The sequence below is a fragment of the Mauremys reevesii genome, linkage group 7, assembly GCF_016161935.1.
Source record: "Mauremys reevesii isolate NIE-2019 linkage group 7, ASM1616193v1, whole genome shotgun sequence".
In the NCBI taxonomy this organism is placed as follows: Eukaryota; Metazoa; Chordata; order Testudines; family Geoemydidae; genus Mauremys; species Mauremys reevesii.
In genome coordinates this window covers 88175741-88203189 of record NC_052629.1, presented here as the reverse complement: position 1 = coordinate 88203189, position 27449 = coordinate 88175741, and the positions used below count along the sequence as shown (strand labels likewise).

The window sequence follows — 27449 nt, the reverse complement described above, 5'->3', positions numbered from 1 at the left end:
GTGTCCTGAACATGCTGTGTGGCATGTGCCCCATTACTGTGTCAAAAACTTCTCCTTAAGAGTTGTTTTAAAAGGGGATGCTTTTTTCCCTGTGTTCATTTTACCTTGTGTTCTTCCTGTAGGTGAAGCAGCTCTAAGAGGTGAGCCCAGAATGCAGTCTCTTCCAGTATCCTCTGCTCTAACCAACCACCGAACAGGCCCTCCTCCCATCAGCCCCAAAAGAAAGTTCAGCATGGACCAAGGGGATGATGAGCTAGACTGTGAAAATGAACATGTCTCTAAAATGAGTCGAATGTTCAACCCGCACCTGTAAGTTTCTCTCTTTCAATGCCTTTATTTCCTAGCCAAATAGAAGCGAATGCCGCTGCTGTCCCTTTAATTACGTTTTTTAAATATTTTGCATGTTGAAAATTATAGTATACCTTTAATTTAGGGCCAGACTCTTCCTTTGTTCTTTACATCAAGGGAAGAAGGTCTGTATGATCATCAAGAGGATTATGTGGCACTTTAAAACTGTTTTATAGCCTCAGGTAGTAGGAATTATGTTGACTGTGTACATCATAATATTTATATCAAGATATAGCTCTTTTTAATAATACCCCATTCTTTTTAACCTGTTCCCTTCATATCCCATATCCTTAATCTTTGTACCCTGGAGAGAAAAAAAGGTAAAAGTGCTTCACATTTTTCTAAGGCCAGGAGAATCTGAGCCCAGCTGCTCAGTAGATTCCACCCTGACAACTGGACAGGCTGCAGTTGTTGTTAGAAGTTATTTATGTGATCATATTCAGACCCTGAGAGTGCATTTCATTAGGAGGTGAAACTTTCCATACAGGTAATATATGGAGAATGGGTGCCATTCCTGCTGTGTTCTTGTTGTTCTTGGGAATGCTGTTCTGGTTGGCATGAGAATTCCTTTCATTCTTGACTGGAGGAAGTGATCAGAGTACTTCAGCAGTCAGAGGTAGCTTGATAACTGCATACTGTTCCCTGCTGCCTCAGCTGAAATGGCCCTCTGCATTCCTCACATTCCACTCTGCTTTGGACTGTTGTGTTCAGTCACAAGACTGGGACAGAGGTATTTATCCTCAAATAAATCACCATAGTGTTAGTCAGAGGCTGGGCCTGCAGTCTGCAGTCTTGGAATTTGTTACAAATCAGGAATCCAGCACCGAAGTAATGCAAAACAGTGAATGCACACAAGCGGAGAAAGACATCTCATTTGCAGCATGGCTTTTGCTCTTGCTCTCTCTCTCTTTTTTTTTTTTTAACTTAACTATTTACAGCCCTTCCTTACAAATGAGAATGCTAGCCTTGGAAAAAAACAAGTACTTTGTTTCTGTGGCAATACAAAACATATATGGAGAATTTTTAAGACATTTTTGAATTATGATAAAAGAACGAGGAGTACTTGTGGCACCTTAGAGACTAACAAATTTATTTGAGCATAAGTTTTTGTGGGCTAAAACCCACTTATACTCAAATAAATTTGTTAGTCTCTAAAGTGCCACAAGTACTCCTCCTCGTTCTTTTAGCTGATACAGACTAACATGGCTACCACGCTGAAACCTGACTTATGATGTTATTTAATGGAAAATGTGTAATTTTCAAAACTGACATGGTGGAAATATAATAAAACATAACTAGCAGTTATGTATATTGTGCCACTGTATACAGTGCAGGCCATAAAAAAAGGTGGAGTTTGAACTGACACATTCACGTGCAGCCTAAATTGGCTTCAAAGCGAAAGCGCTGGAAACCAGAAGGTAAAGTTAGTTCCTTCATGCAGTCCCATGGCTTAGATGGATCTTAAAGGCGACTGTACTTAGTCTTGTTTTTCTGCATAGCACTTCTGTCCAGCAGCCTGATTCTTTCAGTGGCTTAGTGTAGGAAAGATATATCTCCCCCTACAATAATAAGGTACTATAATAATAAGGTCTGCCCTGTGGTCCCATGGAATGAATCAAATAATATATTTTAACAAGACCCTCTAGTTCAGAGAGGAAAAAAATCTATCAGAGCACACGTTGTACCCTCTTTCAATCTAAAAGATTTCTAGCAGATAATATTCAATTCTTTGAACCAAATGTCACAAAACTTAGACATTTCAGATGTCTCTAATAAAAAAAAAATTAACAAACATCCCTGAATTTTGCACTATGAACAAAAAAGTTACATTTTGCTAATGATTTCCAGATTTTCCCTCTTTCTTTGTCTCTGGTTATGTTTGATCTTGAGTTAGCAATATAAATGCATTATATAATACTTTGTAAAAGGCTTAGACAAAGTTTTGATTTAAAAAAAAATTAAGCATCTGCAGTAAAAGCTTGTTTTTGTTACTTTATCACTAAAGACATCATAGTATATTGGGAAAAGAAGTGTTGTACTGAGCATTATTGGCAGTAATAGTTTACTGGCTTGGAGGGTCTGGAAAAGATAATTTGGCAGCATTTCATTTAGAAAAACAAATAATTCATGTTCAGCTGCTGTTGCTGCCAATATCATGTTGTATGGAAACTCTGTCCTTTTGAAGACTAGATGGCAAGATTAATTGTATTAAACATAGACAAGAAGATAGAGAAGAGGATTATAAAATTTCAGTTTTGCTCAGGCCTATTGGAACTAATTTAAAAGAAAAAGATGTAGGTTTTGGAATTAGGGAAAGTGATATATATTTTCTGTGCCACAAAATAGAAGACTGTTCCACTGAGCCTAGTTGGTGTTAAACCCCTATTTAAACCACAGACAATTGGTCTGATGTACTCTCAGGCTTTTGCCAGTGGAACCTGGGCTGCAGGCTCCTTGAAATGGCTAGTCTTAGTGTATGCAGCTCTGTCCTGGGAGAAGGCCTGGCCAGGGCACCTGGTTCATTAATTCAACACATCCCCAAGGTATCCTGTATGTAGAGCGCATGCTGTAAATATAAAGCCACCCTCGTATGGCAGAACCCCATGAGGATGGCTGATACACACACGGCCACCCACCACAAGGAAGAATCCCATTGGGCACAGCTGCCACAGATGATTCAGCGGGGTGCAGATTACACCCCCCTGCATCAACTGCAGACATTTCAACCACAGTGTATTTCTAAAGTACTTTAGATGGGCAGTCCATTTTTGTAACCCTTGTCCAATCTTGTGTGTGTCTGTGTCACTTGTTTGCTGAAATCATGAAGTAGGCATATATTCATCCTTGCCATGGGAGCATACCGTGGCAGTGAATGTGACTGAACCAGATTAGACCTGCAGCAGTACTATATATGTTATGAACGGTAGAACTTCTGTTAGTAATTTGAGTTTAGCCCTAAGTAGGTGTGCTGGTGCATCCCCCAACACTGGACATCAGATGGAATGTATCCATCTGAATGCTCAGGGACTGCAGAAGTAGTTTGACAGAAACTCAAGGATGGCAGCAATTTGTTTTGGAATGGGTCTGGACTCTGGAGATATGTTCTCCCTACTCAGGTGTAACTCCCCATTTGCACTAAATAATACCTGTAGATAGGTTTTTGAGTATTGAATGGTATGTACAGGTATATTTATTTCAGCATCTGGGATAGTGGGAATGAGTCAAAGTGGCCTGGCAACTCTACTGTGTTCTGTAAAATTTGTAATGGAATCCCTTTCCCCCCAACAAAGATTTAATTTAACAGAGGTCGTAGTTTTCAGAGGAACTGATTTTCTGCTGCATGGGAAGTGAAACATGGCTGGGACCTTCCAGCTGAGTATTTAAAATTCAGTACATGATATTCCAGAATGAAATGTCTGTCCTTCTTTTCAGCTTCGCAATGTATTGGGATGTATTAGGACCATTATCTGCCACTTGCTTTATGATCTGGAAGAAATCATACCTATTCACTTCTCCGTATGAGACAGCTCCAAACTTTTTGTTATGCTTGTTTGGCTAAAATTAACTAGTAGGAGTGAAAGGGAAAAAATGATTCCCTTCCACCAGTATCGTGCAGCTTTTTCTATGAAATATGACAAGCTTGGAATCTTTTTGTTTATTTTTTACACTTTCTACTCTTTAAACCTCTCTCTATTATGTTACTCCTAAAAGCATTCTCTAACATATTATGGGTATTACAATCCTTGCTGGAATCAAAGGTGCTTCATTTTCTAATAAAATTTAAAGAGCCGCATCATTTTAAACCTAAAAGTGGAAAGTGCCACTGTTTTCTTATACTAAATCCCTGTGATTTGATAGAGAGTAATTAGGAAATTGATTTATGTAGGATCTGGAAGTGCCATACCTTTCCATGGAGTAGCAGGGGAAATATAACCTTCTTTATATTGTATTTTAAGGGGAAATTGGTTTATTGTTATGGTTCCTCCTGCTTAATTTTAAATGTATCTGGCTGTTGTGATGCAAGTATAACACTAATGAGGTGATGTACCTTTAAGTAAAGGTCTCAGGCCTGACCTGTGTTGTGTGGGTTTCTTGTTTGTCAGGCTGGAGGCATTTTCTCATTTTCACAGTTCAGCTGAAAACAAAGGCCTCCTTATCCTTGCAGGGAGCTCTTAAGAGCTGACATCAGCCTTTTCCCAGCAGGCATCATTTCTGCCTTAAGAGTCCTTGCAGAGAGCTGGGAAGTCTGATAGCAATTTCTTTTCATGGCTTTTTTTTGTTGTGGTGGGGTTTTTTTCGTTTTTTTTTCTTTCTTTTTCTTTTTTTTTTTTTGCCAGCTAACAAATCAAATGAGCAAATGCCCAGGGCACCAAGAGCAAGGAGGCTGAAAAAAGTGACACTGGTCAGTTTTTTACTTCTCTGCCTTTTACTAGGAACTCTCATGTGCATAGCTCTTTTCTACAGTGGGTAAAATCATTGCAGTGTAGTGACAGTAAAAGTGTTTTCCATCTTGCCAAACAATAGGGACAAATCAGTATATTTTGTTGTAAAATGAAAGTGATAATTGATGATATTGGTGTCTTTGGAAGTGTCATCTAGATTTTGTTTTATTGGTAAAGTTGTACATGAGTCTTATCATTTTAAAATATATTGGAGAGAGACTGTTATTTTCTCTCTGCCTGTAGATTACTCCAGTTTAAAATTTAATATTTTTATTTTGGGACTTGACCATGATAAATACGTATAAATATTAAATGGTTTGCCCCTCTTAGTCACAATTCGTTCAGATGTGCAGCATTAGGATTGTTGTGAAAATGAACTTGCATATGAAAATGTCATAGTTCTGTTGCAGCAAATTGCAGCAGTTTAGCACAATTTTGAAGATTAATCTCTTACATAAGAATTGGCTTATCATAATGAGACCAAGCTCAGGTCTTCCCACTAATATTCTGCACATAAAAATACCTTCTAAAATGTTAAGTTTGAGACCAAAGCAAGAAACTTCAGAGTGCAGGAGAAGAATTGAAGGATTGTGTCATACATTCTTCATACAGCTATCTTGGATTCCTGCACTGCAGTTTGCAAGATCCCATTGGACACTGTAGGTTTCTTACTATGGTAATCCTATGCATTTTCTCTACTTTGTAGAGCCCTCAGTGGGAAATTACAGTGGTTTCCATATTTGCCTCCCTTTTCAACTGTTCTCAAAGCAAACTGGATTGAAGATGTCCTGATTTGCCCAGTCAGGTTACCTGGCAGTAGCTCAAAACAAGGAATTCAAGAGAGATCCTGAATTCTACAGGGCAGGGCAGTGCTGGATCACCTGAAAGAAGGAAGTGCCTCACCTTGCTCTCTAGCTATTCCTATTCCCTGCAGAAAAGAAGCATTGAGGGGCTCCACAGAGAAGCATGTCCATTGTCTTTTTGATGCAGATGACATTATAGCTCCAAGGGGCCTTTGGGAAAGAGCTAAAAAGCATTAAAATGGGAAGAGGGAGGCATGGGGAGCCCTAACCTTGAACTCTGGGGTTTTGTTTGGTGTTTAAAAATATTTTTAGATTGTTATTTTAGGGTGATTAACCAGAATGTAAAAAAAGCAATCCAGAGTCACCAGAATTTCCTTCCGACTGTGAGGCTGCTTTTTGAAGTGTCTTAGAACCCAATTCAGCATTTTCAAAGGGATCCTCTCAGATCTAAAATTGTCCGGGCTCTCAATGGAACTTTTCCAGCACAGGTCTTACTGATTAGAACTGGTTCAACCTTTTAAAGAGGTACCATTTTGTTGAAAAGACTACATGTGAGGAACAGGGCAATTTGAAACCTAACCTGCTTCCCCTCACTTCACTTCTGCCGAATGCATGTAAAACCCATAAACCAGCTTTATTTTTCATGACTTCTAATGCCCTTTCAATCTCTTCCCAAAACTCTTCATCCCAAACTGCTGCCAAGAAATGCAGATTAACATTTAATGAATAAATAACAAGTCCACCTTAACTGTGGTATTGTGACTCTTAGTAGCAAAAGGCCCAGCATGTGGTCTAGTGTGTTTGATCAGTAATCAAGTCACTATTGGAACCTCACAGAAGCCCAGGAAAGCATTTAAGAACATGCTTAGTCCACCTGTATTTAGGAAATCACTCAAGCATAGGCTTAAGTGCTTCCTGAGCAGGATGCTTTCCTGAATCGGGACCACAATTTGGTCCACCTTATGTCATGATTCAAAATCCTGATTGAGCCAGAGACTCGATCCTTTCAAACCTTGTCTGTGTACCACAAACCTTTACTCCCTGATATTATAGGCAATGATTAGTCAGTTTGAGTCTGTTCACTTGTAAGCAGAATGGGTTTGTTACCCAACTCCATAGGTTGCTTTTTATTTGGTGGTACTTTCCTCCCCTGGAGTGCCTCCCATGGGAAGAGCACAAAACATTGTCCAGACATTAGTGCTTTGTCCCACAACCGCCTGGTGAAGTAGGGAAGTAGTATTCCCTTGGTACAGATGAGCAGACACAAATACAAAAAATAATTGACTTGCTTATGGTCCCAGGGAAGTCTGTGGTAAGGTTGGGAATAGAACTCAAGGTCTTCTGGCTCCTAGCATTGGAGAAGTTATCCCATATCTACATTGTGATGAATTTTAGAGCCACCAATATATACCAGAGCCTGATAGCTAACCAAGAGGCAAGGAAAGAACCAGTACACATTCAAAAACATACTCTAGATGTATATTATAAGCATATGAAAACACAAAGGTTTTGCATATTTGTTTCTCTTATTTTCATTTAACCGTTTTCCCAGATGTTTCCTGCTGTTTGACAGATGTACCATTTACTAGAAGGTTGCACTCTTGAGAATTAGAATGTTATGGACACGGTTGCTATAGACAGTGACTCTTTAAGGGTAGGATTTGGAATAAAAACTTACATTAACTTCTTGTTGAATAAGTAAATTTTTCTCCCCAGACTAAAAATGCTGGACTGGACAATCTCCTTTCATTTTCCTCTCATACTGTAATCTGCTACAAAAATATATTAACTGGCTTTAACTCATTCCTTCCAAATTACTAAGTGCTGACTTCCAACAAATAGTATTATTTATTAGTGCTGAAAGGTGAAAGAAAAGTGTTGCTTTGGCTGTTGCTAAGAGTCCATGATCCATCTTTACAATTCTGATAACCACTTTCAAGCATTTCCAGCAATGAATGTCCCCCCGCCCTCTTTAGTACCTAATCTGAAACTGGATACTCAGAAATTGAGAGAAAATCAACATGCACAGAGGGCAATTTAATCTATTACTTCTAGCACTACTAGTCTTATTTTTGACGTTTCCAAAGAACATTAACTTTGGGAGGAAAGCTGAGATTTTTTTGCATATCTTATCTGGCCACCCTTTAGAAACCCGAGAGCCAGTTTCCTGAATAATAATGCCTCGAAGTCTGCTGTTTTGTTTCTTCAGAAGCCAGGAGGGTTCCTGCAGTGAACTTCACTAACGAACTTCCTACCCTTTGTATTCCTTTTTAAAAAAAAAATGTATAAATAAGTTTAAACAAACCTAATTCCTCCTAATAACAAAAACATACCTGTCTTTTGTCTATGAAGCACATTTGTGTTGATGCATTTAATAATTATGCAAGAACTTAATTGTAAATGAATCCTCCAGTAATGTGTTAAACTTTCCCAAGAACTGTGTAGGGAATGTTTTATTTTCAACATGTGGGCAGACCTATGTACCTTGCACCACAGCTTTCCTGGGAGGACTCTTATTCTGACAAGGCTTCTGCCTGCCCAGTTTTTTTGTGCAGGAGACTGCTGCCAAGTTTGTGAGGCCCAAGGCTTTCTTGTGGGAGGACGCTGGGCTGTCTTCATGCTCTTTGGCAATGATTAAAGTGAGGTTAGTACCAAAAAACCCTTTCATTTTATTCCCTGATCCTTGCTTTTTCAAACCAGATGGCAACCCCATATTTTCAGCTGTACTTAATTTAAGCCGTGAGGCAGCAAGTGCTCTGCAGAGGTAGAGAGTCGATTAGTTGCTCAGGAGGGCCAGAAGTGACTTCCTTCCCAACTGCACATCAGACCCATATTGCTAACACTGTAGTTTGCTTTACAGAGAGGCCAGGGCAGTAACTCCAGCATTCAGTTGTCGATTACCAGTGCAGCTGGTGTTATAAGGGTTAATGTATACAGAGGCCATTGTTTCGTTAATTAATTGGAAGTAACAGTTTCAGGTTAAGCCTGACATGTTAGTGCCATTCAGGATTATCATGTGACAGTCTGCAGACAGTAGTCTTAAAGAGGTTGCTGATTTAGGAGTACACTGTGCTTTTGAGCCATTATTTTGCCAACATTTCCTCCAAAGGGAGTGGGTATGTTTTTAGTTTAGTATATTTATCCTTAAAGAAAATTACAAAAGAAATAAAAGGACTTTGCAACAATTGAAATCTAAAGGTTCTGACTTCAATTATTTGATCACTTTTCTCAGTGGAAATTTTGCTTGAATCTTGTTCTTTCTAGTTGCCTCAGTGCAGAATAGTTTAGAGAGATACCAGCTCCCATAATACTTGATAGAAATTGAACCGTCCTGTATATTTCCTACTGTGCTGTAAGTGAATTCTGCAACTTAGAGTCCTCTCATTCCCTCATGTAAATTATAGTTTCTAAATGCAGCAGACACTATTATATGCATAGGAAACTTGCATTCTTGCATACCAAATTTGCTTATTATTCAGGAATAATGTTCAGGAATTGGATTATGCTTGCCCATTTCATCAGCTATTGAGTAACTGTGTTTGCTTGCATTGGTTTGGGAGTTGAGTGCAGAATACCTGTGATAAATAATGGGATATGTGTGATTAACTCTGTGTATCTTGATTAAAAACTTTTCCTAAACTGTCCAGGGCCGCCCAGAGGGGGGGGCAAAGGGGGCAATTTGCCCCGGGCTCCGCAGGGGCCCCCAAGAGAACAGCGGGGGCTCCCGCCTCCGCCCCTCTCCTGGAGCCTCAGCGCATCAAGCGCCGAGTCTCCGCCGGGGCTTCTGAGCCCCGCCCCGCCCCGAGCCGCGTCGTCAGGGGGCGGGGCTGGGAGCTCCGGGCTGAGGTCGGCTCCCTCTGCTCGGCGTGGAGCTCCCAGCCCCGCCCCCTCACCACGCGGCTCTGAGCGGGACGGCCACACGCTGCGGCTGTTCCGGCGAGGCGCTGAGGCTCCGGGTGAGGAGGGAGCCGGGGGCGGGGGGGGAAGCGGGGGCCGCCGCCGCCGAAGCGCAGCCCGGTCTTCGGCGGTAATTCGGCGGCGGGGGGCCCTTCCTTCTTTGCTGGTTATTCTGACCAAGAAGTTTATGAAACTCAGAGGTTTCTCTATTAAGACATTTGTTGTGGGGTTGAGACATCCTTTTCTACTACACCATGTGAGCACTAAACACAGAATACTCTGCCAATGTGGCTACTGCAGGTATGAGTATGGTGACCAATTTGCTTTTTCTTTTTCAATGTTTACTTACATCGTTGCTGTGGAGAGTCTTACAAAATCCAGACAAAGCCTTTTTGTGTTACTGAATGTTTCCATAGTCCTTCAGTAATTCAGTTTTCATTGTAAGTCACATATAACAATTAGCCTAGTATATGAGGTAAAAAAGAATCTTTTACTCTCATGTTTGGTTCTATATCAGTGTGATACATACAGTCCTTCAGTTTCTAGTTTTGGAATAAATGTGTGGTCTTAATATTGAACAGATTTTATCACATTTTAGGAAAAGCTTATTCTTTATTTTATGAGATGGCCAGAGAGAGCTCATAGGCTACAGAACCAGTTGCTTTTAAAAATACATTTTAGTATATATATATATATATATAGCCTGTTCTTTTAGGGCTATCTTTTAAATCTCTGTCCATAAGGCATGCATACTTTCTGAGCTGTCTCTTGTTCACACCAACTACTGCGACTCGCACATCTGGTGAATAGAGATTGTACCTGCTAAGAACTGGATAGTTCAGAGCTATTTTTCTGTGTTGTAAGAACTGTCAGTTTTAGGTGGAGATAAGAATCGCTATAATCTACCGCCAATAAATTTTGCACAGTTTTACCAGATTTAGTACTTCAAAGGCAGTTAGTGGCCATGGTTTTCATACACCTGCTTTCCTATTCATGATCAAGTTCTTGTTTAATAAATTTGCCAAGTCCTGTTTGTTGTTACCTTTTGACCTTCCATAATATATGTTTCCACAAAGATTGGGACAAAAAAGGGCTTAGTCCTGCAGTGTTTTACCTGCTTAAGAACCGAATAAGCTCCCATAGACTGGAAAAGGCATTCTGTCTGCTAAGGGAGTGGGCCCATAAACAGAGTAGTGCAAGCTCACTATCTCGGTGCATGACATTTTTATAAGTGGTTGTGTGAGGGTTAACAATGGCCATGTTAGAGAAATTTTAGATCAAACTAGCGTAACTAAGGCTGTGTCTACACTAGCGAGCTTACAGCAGCGCAGCTGTACCGATGCAAGCGCGCTTGTGTAGCTGCTCTATGCCGACGGGAGAGAGCTCTCCCATCAACACAATTAAACCTCCTCCACGAGTGGAGGTAGCTGTGTCAGCAGGAGAGTCTCCCCCACCGAAATAGCTCTGTCCACACTTGTGCTTCTGACAGTCAGACTTTTATATTGGTACAGGGTTGGTTTTTTTCACACCCCTGACGTGACATACATTTTACTGACAAAGGTGCTAGTATAGACATAGCCTAGGAAAATATTAATGAGAGAAATAATCACTGTTTTTGATGTCCATTAACAGCATTGTACAGAATTCCACTCTCCGGCTTCATCAACAGCAGCTTACCACACCAGAGTTCCCAGCACCTCTAGAACAGATTAACATACCTCCTGTCTTGGCAATGTGGAGCTCAAACTCATGCAGCTAATTTTACTGCAATCAGACACAGCACTGCTGTGTGTATTTTATATGTAAACTTGCTTCCTTGGATTGGCCAACAGTTTTCTCTGTGTGATCATAAGTTGTTTTACAGTAATTTCCAGTGATTTGGGGTAAAACGTCTGTTGCATAAGCCAAGAGTAAGACTTCAAAAGGATTTTAACATGGCTGAATTATGAAAGACTGCCCATAATCCAGCACATGACTGGTAGAATGCAAGAGGAAATACCTGCCGAAGGTATTTGTGAGGCATTGCATTTGTGTACAGATGAATCATTTTACAGCTGTTCCTGGGGAACTCTCCAGTACCCCTTAGAGCTTCTAACTGCTGTTCTGCCTCTCGTTACTCTTCCTGCGTGCTACTAGAACATTCGGATTTTCTTCCCTTGTAGAGTTAGACACACACCTGTCAGGGATGGTCTAAATAATACTTAGTCCTGCCATGAGTGTAGGGGACTGGAGTAGATGAACTCTCGAGGTCCCTTCCAGCCCTACGATTCATGTGATAACTAGACATTTCAGGCAAAACTTCATCCCCATCCTTCTTTAGAATACTTTGCCCTTCTATAGGTCATTCTTGCCAAGCCATCCAAAGCACGTTATAAACATTAATGAATTAAACCTCACTACATACCTAGGAGGCTGGTATAATTTTATACATGGAGAAACTGAGGCACAGAGCGAGTAAGTGACTTGCCCATTGAGAGGACATTCAGTTGAGCACCCTCATACATGTACTAGTCTGGCATGTGCTCAGGAAGCCATCACTTGAGCACAACCATCCTGGCAACTAGTGCACTGCCTCTAAGCTTGTGTTGTCTCAGGCAGGGCACTAATTGTTGAGTGCCTCCAACAGCATCTGTTCAGAAGTCTATGGCAGCTGGATATTATGGTGATTGTCGTATTGTTTGTCTCTGAGCCCAAAATGGAACCAAGTTCTCTTGGCTCTCGGTCCGCTCCAGTAACTTCATGTCTATGCTTACAGCCTCCAGTACTTATATTGATTTTGAACAGAAGAATTCTGTTTGAATATATGTAATTTTAACTACCTTTTAAAAATAGCTCTTCTGTAGTATTCAAACATGAATGCAGCTGATGTGTCTCTTGTAAAGGCAGAGTATATAGCTTCCTTTCTCTTCAGATGTTTGTTTTATTTACCTCTGATGCTTTTGAAATGTTCTGCCCTCTGTTTTTTGGACTTTCCACCTTGCAGAAAATCTTGCTTTGTGCATTTTTCTAGTTTACTGCACACACTCGGGACAAACTGCAGGTCCTGCCATCCTTCGAACAATAGCTTAAAGCAGTGGAGAGGACGCAGAACCAGACCAAATTTTAGCTTTTTTCCAGAAATGGGCCCTCAATTACAGACCATTTCATAGCAAATTAGGATAAGGAAACCACTTGTGTAATGTCTCAGGATAGATGACCAGGAAGTGTTTCTCTTCATTGTGGTTGGCCAGAGATTGGCACACATTCTTCAAGGCTTAATATTAATTCTCCTGGCTCAGAGAGATGAAAGTCATGGCCAACTGTTGACTTCCATCTGGATGCAGTCTAAGTAACAGGCTTATGGGTATGGGTACTCTCCTGGAGAGGTGCTACATTTCAGGAAGCCATCTGCAACTGTCACAATGACCTACTGTATTCAGACACTTTTCCTCACTGATGTGATGATACTGAAATGCCATGCGATAGTACCATTCATGGTTAAGGAAGTGATCAAGATTCAAACCAGAGCTGCTTTTTGGTCCCCTTTTTATAGTGGAAAGCGGGCAGTACACCCCTACAACATCAAATTCTATCCAAGGCCTAAAACTAAATCCTCTTGCAAACTCTTCCATTACCTTTTGAATGAGTAGACTGGGAGCTTCCTTTCCAGATAGACTCTCTGTCAAGATAGACTTTTTAATTGCAGTTACTTCAGCAAACCTGGTCGCACTCATCATTTCTGAAGCTCCTTCCAAATAAATTAATTTTGGCGTAATACTGTAATGTTATGGTGTGTGGATATGTGTATGTCCTAGAGAATCTCTAACCATGCTCTACAAGAATCAACAGAAAGCAAAATAATTTAATCAACTAGTGAGACATTGTGCTTTACTTATTGTACATGGGAATGTTAGTACATGTAGCAAAGCATTCATTTAAAACCTTTGTCAGTCTACCAGCACTTACTGAAGAGGATCAGGCCCAAAAGAAACAATATTTCTTATGGAGAAACTGGAGTTCAGATCCAGAATTGTCTCTATTGATTTATTGTATCTTAGATTTGTATTTCAGCTTCTGTGCATTCTGCATTTCTTACATAGTTTCTTTATGAATAGTAACTCACCATGAATAGGTAGCTCCTCATTCCTCCTGAAAGTGTTTTCTTATGGCACAGATTGCTACCATTTGACAATCTCTTTACTGTTTTTTACAACTCATGGTAATCTCTCCTATTTTTGCTGTGAAATTATTCCCAAGGGAGAGGAGGTTTACATCTAAGTATCCAATCGGACATCATAATTCCAAACAGCTAATGAGCTGTTTGTTTCAATGAATAGATAAAAATAAACTGAAATAGCCACTGCATTAGAGCATGTCTAAGTAATATGAAAATACATGACAGAAAACACATGCACGTCTCAGTATTTTCACACTCCATATTTACATAGAGATGCACTGTTCACTAAAATGACATCCAGTGGCAACAACACAGGAAAACTGTGTAAAGTACAAGTAATAGAGGGTAGAAATCATAAAATTCTGATTCAGTAAAAAGGACACATCCATCTTCCACAAACTTCCATTAATCCTTACCTCTAGCCTCATCTTTTTTGTATTCCATATTTTGTTTTTGGCTCAGTTCACTAATGTAATGGTCAAATCTCCAAAGTGAATTTGACATTCAAGATAGGAAAAATCTGATTGGCAGTCTAAGATAATCAAAGTTCTAGTCTGGAAAAGTAACTTTTAATTATTGACTGCTGGACAAGCTTCTGGCAAGCCCCTAAAAATCCTAGGTGCCTTTTACTGAGTGGTGTTTCCTGCCTGATGCTACAAATGAAAATGACCCACCTGCCTCTTTCTTTATAAACGGTTTTGAATTGGAGAAGAAATGGAAAATTTGCTGGCTACAATTAAAGTCCATCTTAGTATCCATTTGAACCACAAACTGCACTTCTGGAAGAGTACACCAGTATAAACTCACTCTCCGAAAATGTGGCAAGAGGCACAACTGCCACAGTGGTACTACAAGAAAACGGTTGTGGAAGATCCGTAGTTAGTTAGTTTCGGGTTGGATGCATTGGGCAGTACAGAACAGGATTTGCAGATTTTCCCCAAGGGAAGAATATACATCAAAAATTACATTGTTCGCTAACAAAATAAAATGAGACAATCTATACCCTTCTCTGAAAATCCTAATCTGATGTTCAGATTCTGTGGGGGTAGTGATCCTTTCAAAAAAACACAAATTCCTAGACTGCTGTAAATTGCCTGCTTTTTAGGGTTGACTACTAAGCTGTGAAATGAAATGACAGGGAAGAATAAAGATATTTAGAATTAAGGGGGAAAAAATCTTTGCAGCATGATAGGGAAAACAGGGATGTGTATGGGCACTAGCCATTCAAAGTAGACCTGGCTGTATTTTTATATTCAGGCACAAAGAATGTTTGCTTAGATTAGCTGATTGTAGTGGTACTTCTGATAATTACGTTGGCATTTAAAGTGCAATGTATCTAATTTTTCTTTTAATTAAAGGCTCTTAATTAGCGAGGGTAATGTTACACTTCCCCCTCTCCCCCCCCCCCAGTTTTACTCATTAGTGAAATGGCACCGAGGTGCTCCTTTCCTCACCTGGCTGTTTTAGGTGAAGTATGTAAATAGGTATATTTTGCAGAGGGTGGGGGAATACAAGCTGCATTAATAACACTGTGGAAAGATATTTTCTACCAGTTGATCAGAATTCCTTAAATAATGTATAACAGAAGCAGTTGGGTTCTTTCAACCCTCAAAAGACTGTGTGTGCAGCAGTAACCATTGAAATGTCAACATTTGTGCAGCATTACAGAGTTACACTAGTTTCTCTTTTCTAACAGTGGTAATGTCATGTGACTGTTGTAACTGGTAGTAAATTCTGGCTCTTTAATGGAACCCCCTGTATGTTAGCAATTTGACTATCAAAGAAAGATGTTGAAACTTCCTGTCAAAACATTAATATAATGTTTGAGTCTTGTGTCAAGGTATAGACATTGGTTTACTTTTAGCCATAGAATGCATAGTGCGTGTATAAGGAAGAACATCTTGGAAAGTAAATTAAAAAGCTGTGTAAGTGGAAACTTGTTCTTTCTTTATGTGCCATATACTTTTATAGTACAACCATTTCAAGTAAAAACTTTTTCTGCCAAAGGGATTCTGGGATATTTGTGATTTCTCCAGTTGGAGATATAGTAACGTTTTGGCATCCATTCCTTAAGAAACTGCATGCTGGAAGTCAGTGTAAGCAAAGCTGTCCCCTTCACTGGGCCTCTCTTTTCCCTTTTCCTTAAACAGTTGGCAGAGTTAGTCTTTTCCTCCTAGGATGGGTGTGAATTACCACAGTTCTGTGCCAGTACACAGAGCAGCAGCGTTTAAAGGTTATACAACTCAAAAATCGTTGAGAACAATGTGGGGTAACTACCTTTGAACTGCTTAACGCACAGGACTGAAACATTGCTTTAAATTAGCAAACATTATTTAGAACCAAATTGAAGCAGACTTTCATCTAACAGTCAGGATGTGTGTGGTTTTGGTATGACATCCATCTAAGCACATGATGCTTGGTAAGCACTGGAGCCTTGGTTATGATTCACTGGGGAGAAACATGGAAAACAATGTCTGTTTTTAAGCACTGGGAAAAAGGAGTGAAGATTTGAGCAATGTATAATTTTAGTAAAATTATACCGGAAAGCAGCTAGAAGGTTTCAGGGTGAGGGTGCTCTTTTAACGATGAAACAACCCATTCTGTCACTGAAATTTACACACAGCAGGGGAAGATTCTCAGCTTGGGTAAATCAGAGTTGCTCCATTGTAGTCAGTGATGCTCCACTGATACCAGCTGAGGATTTGCCCCATAATGATTTTGGAAGGGCTGGAGAGGCTTGGAGACACTGAGGGATTTTGTCCTTGGTCAATTAAATAGTGTCATTCATAGACTATGTATTACAAATCTTTAGCTTTCAAAGGTAGCCAGCAATTACCTCTAATATTTTTCTGGCTTAATGTTTGACCTCTGAAGATGCATCTCCTTTCTAGTTTAAGTAGTCTAGATATACAGAACTACTTCATTTTGGTGAAATACAATTATCTTCAGACATTGAAGCAATTCTGATGGCCCCTTTGGCCAGAGCATAAAATATCTAAACAAGAATAGAGCAGTTTTCCAAAACATAATTTAAATGGGAGTAAAAAAAATAAATAAATAAAAAAAATCAAAAGAAATAAACACAATATTCATTGAATACTGTTTTCATGCAAGTTACTAGAATAATTTTCATACTATTAGTGTAAACATTGCTTGTAAGCAACAACAAAACAGCTATTTCCTGTATAAGATGCTTCTGCCTGTGCTACTAAACTTTACAAATAAAGTGAAATTTAAGTTTCCAGATTTTGAAACAACTTTGAGTTACCAGTAATGAGAATAACAAGCCTGTTTTCTTTCTAGTCTCATAACTGGAAGTGTTTTAAGTTGCATAAATACATTGTCAATGCAATTTTTTCAAAATATGTATATTTAAAATTAGATAATAGTTATGTGAAGGAGTTTGATGCCTTCCCTGTACTAATATCAATTAAGCTAATCTTGTATTCAGATCAAGTATATGAACAGTCATCATACCAGTGGAATCTAAGAGATCTATATGGTTAGATAGTTTTTTTTGTTTTTGTTTGTTTGTTTTTGGCCATAGGTTTAATTTAAAGTTGCTAAAACTTAGTGATAATCAAGATCTGAAGAAATCTTTGTGTGAAGAATGGGAATTGTGCAGTGACTAAACCTAAAAAGAAAAAGTATTTCCAAAGATTGTTAAACAAGAGAGTTGTGAGTGCAAACACTAGTGACAGTTTTGGGGGTACTGATCTCTATAGAGGAGATAGAAGGAGCACTGAATAAAATGAAGAATGGTAAGGCAGCTGCCAAAGACAAGATACTGTTAATAAGATCAAGCAGTTGGAGATATTGCAATAAAGCAGTTTCACAGATTACTGTGTGTTTGCTGAGATCAAGCTAGGATACCCGTTGACTGGAGAATGGGATTGATTGTGCTTCTTTAGAAGGGAAAGGGTGGTGCAAATAATCCAAATGCCTATCAGGGCATCACCATGATAAGTCAGCCTCTGAAAATCCTTGAGAGAGTTTTGAAGGCCAAGGTTGAGGTTCAAGCAGGAGGAGAATATAGGAGAGGAACAATATGGCTTTAGGAAGTGAAGGAGTACTACTAATTGCCATAAGACAGAAGTTTGATAGAATGATAAATGGAGGGCATAACTTCTATGTAACATTAATTGATCTTGCAAAAGCAGGTTCCATGGGAGTATTAAGATGGATGGGAGGGGACTACAAGTAGAGATGATTGAGGAACTGTATCAAGGTTTGAGAGCTAAGGTGGTAGGTACCAATACATGGAATTTCGGAGGGTTCTGAGGTGACAGTGGCATTGTGACAAGGCAGTGTGCTCAGTCAACTTCTCTTCATCTTAGTTACGGAGTTAATTTGTAGGAGAACCGAGCCTGTGGAGATGCAAAGTAAACAAATGTATGCTCACAATCTGGCCTTGATGGCTGAAAAGAGGATTTGCTAAATATATCAAAATGGGCATCTGTGTTTTTAAAGATCGTGGTTTAAAGGCAGAGATACACAAAAACCGAAGTTATGCAAGTAGAGAAGGTGGTAGAAGACCTGTTGATTGAAGTTTCAGGAAAGAAGCTGAATCAGAAGAATGAATTTGTTTGCTTGCGAAGTATTCTTAGTGCCATCAGAGAGCGATCTGGAGAACTGAAATTGAACATGGGTGGCAATGAAAAAGGTGGCAAGAGGACTGTTGGACTGGCAATTAAGTAACAAACTGAAAAGAAAAGTGTATGCTGTGTGTGTTTGTCCCTGCTTACGCTATGGTTTGGAAACAGTTGGTCTTAAGGAGATGGAAGAAAAGAAGATTCAGGTAGTAGAAAATAATATATCAAGTAGAATGGCAGACAAGCAGAGAGTAAATAGTGCACATAAAAGGAATTGGGTAGTGGGAGAGATGAAATTGGGACTCTCAGTGATAGGCTGGTGAGCACACGTTTGAGGTGAGCTGGATGTGTGATAAGGATGGGAGAAGAATGACCAACAAAGTGGGCGGAAGAAGACAGCAAGAACGGACATGGAGGACCAAGGATATGCCGGAAAGACTTAGACTGGAAGTCCACGACCTATGAACCCAAATCATGGACTAGAAGGAGTGGCGAAGAATCATGGGCACCTCTGATCCTGTGGAAAAAGGAGTTGAGAAGAGAAGTGAAGTGAAGAATTTAGTATTAATCTTAATCCTGGGTGTACTGAAATGGAAGTATACTGTACCCTGTGTACTAGTCTGGGTGGTACTGTAAAGATCTGTGCTCGGCTCGAACAAAAATGGTGAATTTCCTCTGTAAAACTAGAAGTACCAAACATTTCTTATTGTTGTCAGTGCTGGATAGATTTTCATGTGAATTACTTAAGAAAAGGATTTTTAAATACAATGGGCCAAAGTATCCCCTGCCCAGAGGGGATCATCTTCACAGTGTGAGAAGGGGTTGTGGGTACACAGAGGGGCATGAGACATGGCTTTCCTCTGTCTGGATAGCCCAATATTCTCAGGCCCAGTCTCTGTGCTGCTGTTTCTTGCTCCTCATAGTTCCCCATCCCTCATAAATCCTGCTTGACAGCAAGGCTCATTCTGGAGCCATGCTATCTACCAATTTCTCACCATTTATGGCTGTGCATTACCTCTCTGCCCAAGAGGGGTAGAAGGAGTGGAGCAGTGCAGACACTTAAAGGAGCAGAATTTAACTCCCACAGGAATTTCCTATGGAAATAGTGTAGGGTTGTTATCCACATATAGCGGATGCTCCCAATTCCATCCCCACCTTTCCTATTTCTCCCCCAAACCTCATCATAGGGAGGGATAATGCCACCTTGGTTTTGCTACCTTTCCTCACTTGGAGTGGTATTTTCCACTACATACTTACCTCCAAGTCTACAGCCTATGGCCCACCACCTCTGGCTCAGTTTTTCTGTTGGAATCCTATATAAATGGATATAAAGTTCTATAGAAACATACAGACAGGAAATTATATACGTTACGTGTGTGTTTGCATTTAAGCTGTATATAAAATGAATAGAAATATGTATGCTATTTGAGTCACATGTAAATATATGGAAAAACCTCACATTTTAGCGTTTCCTATAACTGGTCAAGCTTTGCCATTTTGATCAGCAAATGCAATATTCTGGCATCAAAATCCCAAACATTGGGCAAAACTGTGACCCTACAATTCCGTTTTCCCAGCAGAAACAGCTCTTTGTGGTGAAGAGACTTTTGCCTTTGAGAATTGATGTGTCTTCATTACACAGACCAATAAAATCTGAGGGATATAATACTGTATTCTCTTCAGCCAGTGAAAATCTGAATTTATCAGCAGGAAGAATTTGGTTTTGTACCAAGCAATGCTAATACTTTAAACTGTACTAAACCATATAGGCTTTAGTTGGGATCATACACCCAAGTGTAGCCTTTCTGGTTTGCAGCTGTGGATGGTATTGTGCTGCAGCAGGAAAAATTATCCCTCTCTGTTGGCATCTATCATTAGATATTTTTCTTAAATTTGAAAATAATGTAGGGCCAAATTCTATTTACATTGATCAAATAAGTAATTTCACTGGCTTAAATGTATTCTTGTGGTTCAAAGGGACTATTTTATGTGAGCAAGGCAATTAGAGTTTAGTTCATAATTTGTATATAGACTTAATCTGTTTTTAAGAGTGTAATTTAATTTAATGATTTATTGACCAGACCATTTCATTGCTGTTGTCCAGGTTTAACTCATTACGTTGACTTTTTTTATTTTATTTTTTTTAACAAAAAAACCTCACTAAACCTTCCTATAAGGTTCAGTGTTTTACACTTTTCAGACGGAAGGAAAGATTGTAGCTTGTTTGTGTTGTGCACTCAGTGGTCATTTTCAGTACTGTATTTTAAGAGTAGTTTACTGTACTTTAAATATAGAAACTGCTGTGCTTTCCATCCAGTCTCTACTCGCACCAGTCATTAGCTCAGTATAATGCAATCCGAAACGTCTTTCTTTAGAATGCTGATATTGCAGACTGTGTCTTGTGTATTGACATGTTACTAGGCTGGCAAAGTCATAGAGCAAAGCACACAAGCACAAACCTGTAAGAATACATTTCCCAGTGTGTTGTGTACTGCTTTATATAGTGAGATCTCTTAAATGTCTGGTTATAACGGCAGCAGTAACCGGTTGCTCCTTTCCACTGTGTCCGAATGGAATGAAGAATTGGTGCTGAAGTCGCTAATCATATTCTCACGAGGAATCCCATTCTTTCATGAAAAAAGTACAACAGCCTTTTTCAACAAAACTAGGCCTTAGAGCCAATATCTAGCTGCTTCATCAATCACAGTTAGGTCAGTATTAGGGTGACTAGATAGCAACTGTAAAAAAAACAGGATGGGGTGGGGGAGGGGTAATAGGCATCTATATAAGAAAAAGTCCCAATAAATGGGACTGTCCCTATAAAAACAGGACATCTGGTAACCCTAGGTCAGTATAAATACAGAAAGTTTAGAAGGAAAAAAAATCTTTCATTTCTTAACACAGAATGGATGCTACAGTCGATTGAGAGGTGGCTGATTACCCTTCTCCTGCTCTTCTCGCTCTCTTCTCCACCTCCTGGTCCCGCCTATATTTTAAATGTTATATGTTAAATATTCATCCAGCAGAGTAATCAGCCATTTTTTACTGGCGCACACGTGAACAAAAGGTAGCCATGGTTTAGAACAATAATGTAAATCTAAGTGTAGTTTTGATTCTGAATGATACGGAGAAGTAGGCATCAAAGCAGAGTTATTAAATACCGCTATAAAACTAAAATATTAAAAAAACTATATAAAAACAGGTAGAGGGGTAAGTTAAGTAAAGGTAACTAAATTATGTTACACTCACATAAACTTTGCATTTTTATTTCTATTAGATTTTGTGTAAGAAGCAGGGGCAGCTCTAGGCACCAGCAAAGCAAGCAGCTGCTTGGGGCAGCTCATTTGCAGGGGCGGCAGTTAGCAGGGATCGAGCCTGAGAGCTGAGAACCAACAGGGGGCCCTGGGAGCTGTAGTTCCTTGGTTAGCTCCTTGCCTATAGAACCAGCCCTGGAGCAGGGAAAGAACTACATTTCCCAGCATTCCCTTGGCCACGATCAACAGGAGGGGGGGGAGTATGGTAAGTGAAACCTCATGCTGCAGCTTGAGCTCAGGGCTAGAGTGGGGTGGCACTGTGAATGGGTAACAAATGTGCCCAAGGAGTAGAAGGCTTTGGCCCAGATATCCCCTTCAGAAGACATCCCCAGACTGGCTTAGGGATATTGGTGTGACCTCACCTTGCAGCCCCCAAAGAAGGAATTGGGTGGACTAAATGGACAGTGCCCCTCTCTATCTGAAGCCTAGCAAGGGAGGTACGTGGATCCCACTAGAATTTAAAATGAAAAGTAAGGGAGGGGAGGCTCTGGACCTGGGCAGCTTTAGATACAGTACCAGGCACGTAGGAGGATTTCCACTTCTGAGCCATGGAAGCAGAAATTGACTTTTCCTTTCCAGATTTAGCTAATATTCAGAAAGGGAATCTAGCACCTGCCTTCCAGATTTGAACACCTCAAAATTCAGGAGTGCTCAAGCTCAATTTGGGCAGCTGTTACTTCATTTCTCCCAAATCAAATATACTGATCCACTGTAACTTGCTGTAGAAAAAGTAGGATAAAATTGAGCAAGAAATGCTTCCCAGTGGTTTTTAGGACTGGAATTGCTATTTTCAACAGCCATTGCCTTTTTTTTTTTTAAGTTGTTTAAAAGGAAGACAGTGATATTGCATTGGCAAATTCCCCATAGAAACAAAGAGTGGAACAAAAGAATAATAAAGGCACCTTGACATTTCCTCATTCATGGAGGACAGTCTTATAATATGCATCCAGATATCCTCCAATCACACAAGCTGAAAATTGTTGCACTTTACTGCAGTTCTGTAACCATATGGGAACCAATCCTGTCTGTGTTCTGTGCACATCCAAAATTCCTGCTGAATGACTCGCCCTGGGAGCAAGTCACCAGTGACCCAGGTGCAGGTGGGGGAGGGGAAGGAAGACCCCAGGGATGGGGTGGGGGGGAAGGGGAGTGCCCAGAGCTGGTGCAGCACAGGGTGTGTGAGATCCCAGGCCTGGGGTGGGGGGGGAGAGCCCAGGGGTGGGGCGGCAGGGGGGTGCGGGAAGGGGGAGGCCCAGAACTGGGGGTCTGGGGGGGGGGAGCCCAGGGCTGGGTCAGCAAGGGGCGACGTGGGGGAGCCCTGGGGTGGGGGCAGCCAGATTTTATTTTGCTTGGGGCGGCAAAAAACCTAGAGCCGGCCCTGGTAAGAAGGATGGTTAAATTGCTGTTAGCGGGTCTCAGTATTCCTTATTTGCATCTGTTTACAGTTATGTTGGATTTTAACGTTCAGTTTCTCAGTTGTTAGCTTCCCTTTTCCTGATAGCACTAACAGTACCCGACCTCTAGAAGGTGAAGTAGCTTCTTGTACTGGTCAGTTGTTTCAGTATTGAATAGCATTGTTGTCATCTTGATTTTGGCATAATCTCACCATTATGGAAAAAGCTGTTTTCTCTCCTTCCCCACCCCTCACAGCCCCAACCCTCCAGTCATACCAGCATTTCTGCAAAGTCTCTCTTGTGTGTTATTTTGTTATGATGGGGTAAGACGAAGCTTTTAAATGGATTTATTTAATAAGTATCCATGTGGAAAAGTTGGCAGCCTTGTTCCATAAAGTCTGCTCTTGCTCTATGTTTTTCTCCTGCCTTTTCATAAAGCCACTTTTCTCTTCTAACTCTGTCTTTCATCCCTGGTATGAAATTGATGTGCCAGAACCATAGTAGGGGGCTTTTGATAAAAATTTAACCTTTAAAATGCTGATTTTTCCAGAATGCCAATCAAACAAATGCTTATGTGGATGTGTGATTATGTCCTACTGCATGTCGTAATTCATCAAGTTGAAAGCGCAATTCTCTCTCTCTCATATTAGTTCCCTTTTGAATGGTTTGTCTGTTTAGCAGCTTCCCCCGATGAACAGCAAATATACATCTATTAAGCAAAAGAATATACAAAATAATTTATTTTTAAAGTGCAATAAATGTCGAAGTCTTAATTATGTGAGTGAATCTGTTGAGACAATTCACCAGTTGGTTGTAATTAATCTTCTATGGGAAGTGCTCTTGCTAATTAAAGAAACCTGGTGAAAGAAAATACAACCATTTGAGACAGAAATAAACAATGGATTCTGCTCTTTAAATGTTCCATGTTTCAACAATCCCACTGCTTTCAGTGGAGTTACTTCTGATGTTCATTAGGTCGCCCTAATGGCAGCATGTAGAGTACTAACACTGCATACCCCAGCTAGCACAGGTATAGATTGCAGTGTGGATGGCGAGGCAGTGCTTAGGCAAGTAAAGTGCCCTACATGCCTGAATCCCCAGGATATATATACCGTACATGGCTCTCTACACATTCAACCAGTGCCCCAGTGTCGGCTATTGTTTTTAGCAGTGTAGTGTCCTGGCAGAGAAAGGTAGTGGGGAAAGGCTCTGTCAGTTCCACCCTGCCAGAGCCTTTCCTTGCTGCAGAGAAGCTGCTTATGGGGAGCTGCTGCAGCCTTTTGCTGCTGCATGTAGCTACAAACATAAATGTAGCCATAACCTTAGATCAGTGGTTCCCAAACTTATTCTGCCGCTTGTGCAGGGAAAGCCCCTGGCGGGCTGGGCCAGTTTGTGTACCTGCCGTGTCCGCAGTTTCGGCTGATAGCGGCTCCCGGTGGCTGCGGTTCGCTGCTCCAGGCCAATGGGAGCTGCCGGAAGCAGCGTGGGCCGAGGGACGTACTGGCCGCTGCTTCCAGCAGCTGCCATTGGCCTGAAGCATCAATCTGTGGCCACTGGGAGCCACGATCGGCCGAACCTGCGGACATGGCAGGTACACAAACCGTCCCGGCCCGCCAGGGGCTTTCCCTGCACAAGCGGCGGAACAAGTTTGGGAATCGCTGCCTTAGATTGATAGATGTTCTTCCCATACACTTCAGCATTGCTTAAGGAAAGCTATTGCTATGAGGGTGGGGAGGGGGAGAGGAAGGTAGAGTAGACTTTATAGGATTCTAAATTGGGAGGTTTCTGGCCCTAAAGTATGATCTGTATCCAGAATATGGCTCAATTCTTAAAGCATTAAATAAGTATGAAGAAATCTAGGGGAAGATGTGACACTATCTCCTGACAGAGCTTGAAAGCATAAATCACTCTTTTTAATAAGTGTGTGTTTTACAGGAGATGGTGGGATGGATAGGGGATGGGTTGATCTATTTTATACCTTATTGCGAAGAATTGAGCATCACATGTTTTTGGAAAGGCCTCTGTCTTGCAAATGTCATTTCAGCTGCATAGGAGTGCAGGGCACTTCCCCAGAGTTATGTGATGTGGTTTTATGAAATGGTGGTAACAAAATAATTGACTGCCGTTTTCTTTTTAAACTGCTAGAAACAAGACTGCCAATGGGGATTATCGAAAGGAGCACAGAGACAGGAGTCGCAGTCCAATAGAACGGGCTGCTGCCCCAACAATGAGCCTTCATGCCAATCACATGTATGCCTCAATCCCAAGCTTGACCATGGATCAACCTCTAGCACTGACCAAAACCAGCATGGATGCAACACGAACAGTCAGCAGCATCACGCCTGCGCTGACGTCTGTGGAACGGCAGCAGGTACTTGTCTTCTAGATTGATAAGACTCTCTGGGTTGTTGTAGGAAACCTTGCTGTACACACATTGATGACTTCCCAGACATAAGCAGAGTACGTTATGAATTACAATAGGTAATTCATAAGCGATAATACTGTTCAGGCAAAACATGGTTAGTTGTGGGGTTTTTTTTTTTTTTAATTTCACAGTTAATTTTGTTAAGATTCAGTGTGTTTCATGAGAGAAATGGCTGGCTGTTTGAATGCAAATAGCTTTCCTAAACTCTCTTACACTCACCCAAATATTTTATGTTTTGATAAGCTTGTAAGTGCACGTGTTTGAATTAGAGATGCAAACTTATTGAGAGATCTGATTCACTCTGTTCAGATAATAGTTTGGGGGCTCCTAATAGCCTCAGATAAAACTGATCAACTCAAAAGCACTAAAGGCACTCAGCTCTCTTTGAGGATGCCTATATGCCTTTGAAAGTCTCTCTGCTGTGAGTATACTGAAGAGGGGAAGGAAAGGAAAGAAACATGAAAAGAAGAGGAAGAGGCTGTAATAACCTACAACTCTGTAACCCAATGAGATACAGATCGCTGAAAGGCTCTTCTCATCACTGAATTAAAGCCCCACCCTAAATGCAGAAAGTCATTGAACAGATTTAGTCAGTGTGAAAAGGTTTGTGTGTGGAACTAATGACGCCATCTTCTCTGTACATAGTATGTTGTGCCACTGTCTGATAGTGTTCCCTAACTGTATTGGAGATGTCTCTTGCTCCTCCATAATGGCTTCACTTTCCAACCCATGCCACATAAAGGAGAAGGCATGAAGCAGGTAGGTCATGCAGTGGCACACACTCGTACAAGCATGCCATCTTGGGAGCAACATCTTCTTTTAAAGAATCCCTGCATTGTGAAGAGAGGTGGGTTTTCATACATGTTACATAATAATTCTTCTCTTTTATGTGTCAAAGCCACTTTCACCCCAACACCACAGTCCTTCTCATGAGTGGGAATTAACAGCCTCTATCTAGTTCAGCCAATGACTTATTAAAAGTTGTACCTTAGTGAGTTGTGGCTAGCTGCAGCATGGGAACATAAGCTGGCACATGTATCCAGCCATTCCTTGCTCCCCTATCATGATTTGTTGCAAAGAGTAAATCCATATATGTGGATGAATCTTTTAGTGGGGAAAATTTCCACTACAACTTGCAAATAATCTTTTGGCTGGATGACCAGCTAATATTTTATGGTTGGTGCAGTGGCTTTTCCCCACCAGTTCATTTTCCCTTCTCCCTTTTGTAGACTGAGCACTACAGTTCTTCTTCGAGTGCTTGCTCATATCGATTCCAATTAGGTGTGCGCACACCATGTGCATGCTCGTCGGAAGATTTTTACCCTAGCAACACTCGGTGGGTCGGCTGGGTCGCCCCCTAGAGTGGCGCCGAATATATACCCCTGCCGACCCAACGGCCCTTCAGTTCCTTCTTACCTCCCGTGTCGGTCATTGGAACAGTGGAGCGCGGCTTAGCTGATCTCCACTTCCCTAGCTACTCGTAGTTATCTCGTTAATTCTTGTGTATATAGTTAAAATTTCTATATGTTATGAACTAATAAAATTAACTACAACTAGTTAGTGTATATAGTTAAGAGGGGTTTGGGGATTATCCCCTTCCCCGCACCCGGTGCCGGGGCCCATGCCCGGTTCACTGGGTTTCAAACCATGCTTGGCCTGTCACAAGCCGATGCCAACGGGAGATCCCCACGACTCCTGTCTTAAGTGCCTCGGGGAATCTCACCTCGCAGATAAGTGCCGTATTTGCAAGGCCTTTAAGCCGAGGACCAAAAAGGAGCGGGACTTTCGTCTCAAGCAGCTCCTGATGGAGGCAGCTCTTACCCCTTGGCACCGAGCGCTGGACAGTCTACAAGCAGAAGCAGTTCCTCGGCACCGCTAAGGCCTCTCGGCACCGATGTCTGTTTGGCACCGCTTCCTCTCCCCGAGGGTAAAGAGCCTCTCCCCGGCTGCTTCCGTGACACCTGCACCGCAGCCAGAGCACTCGACTAGGTCAGACCGCCCGGCACCGACACCTGCCATGGCACCGACAACGTCGGCAATGTCGATTCCGGTCCCGCAAGGGCCGTCGAGTCCAGTGC

The 27449-nt window shown here is 41.1% G+C and overlaps 1 protein-coding gene across 5 annotated transcripts in view; it reads left to right on the top strand.

Moving 5' to 3' along the window:
• Nucleotides 1-27449, top strand: part of VGLL4 (vestigial like family member 4) — a 159591-nt gene that overhangs the window by 114325 nt on the left and 17817 nt on the right. For 4 of the 5 annotated variants that reach the window (XM_039482101.1, XM_039482099.1, XM_039482100.1 and 1 more), the window contains 2 exons: nt 123-309; nt 25092-25317. In XM_039482101.1, coding sequence (XP_039338035.1) covers nt 123-309; nt 25092-25317 — 413 coding nt within the window. Of the gene's footprint in view, nt 1-122; nt 310-8166; nt 8238-25091; nt 25318-27449 lie in introns of those variants that run through there. The other variant, XM_039482102.1, reaches the window with a different exon arrangement.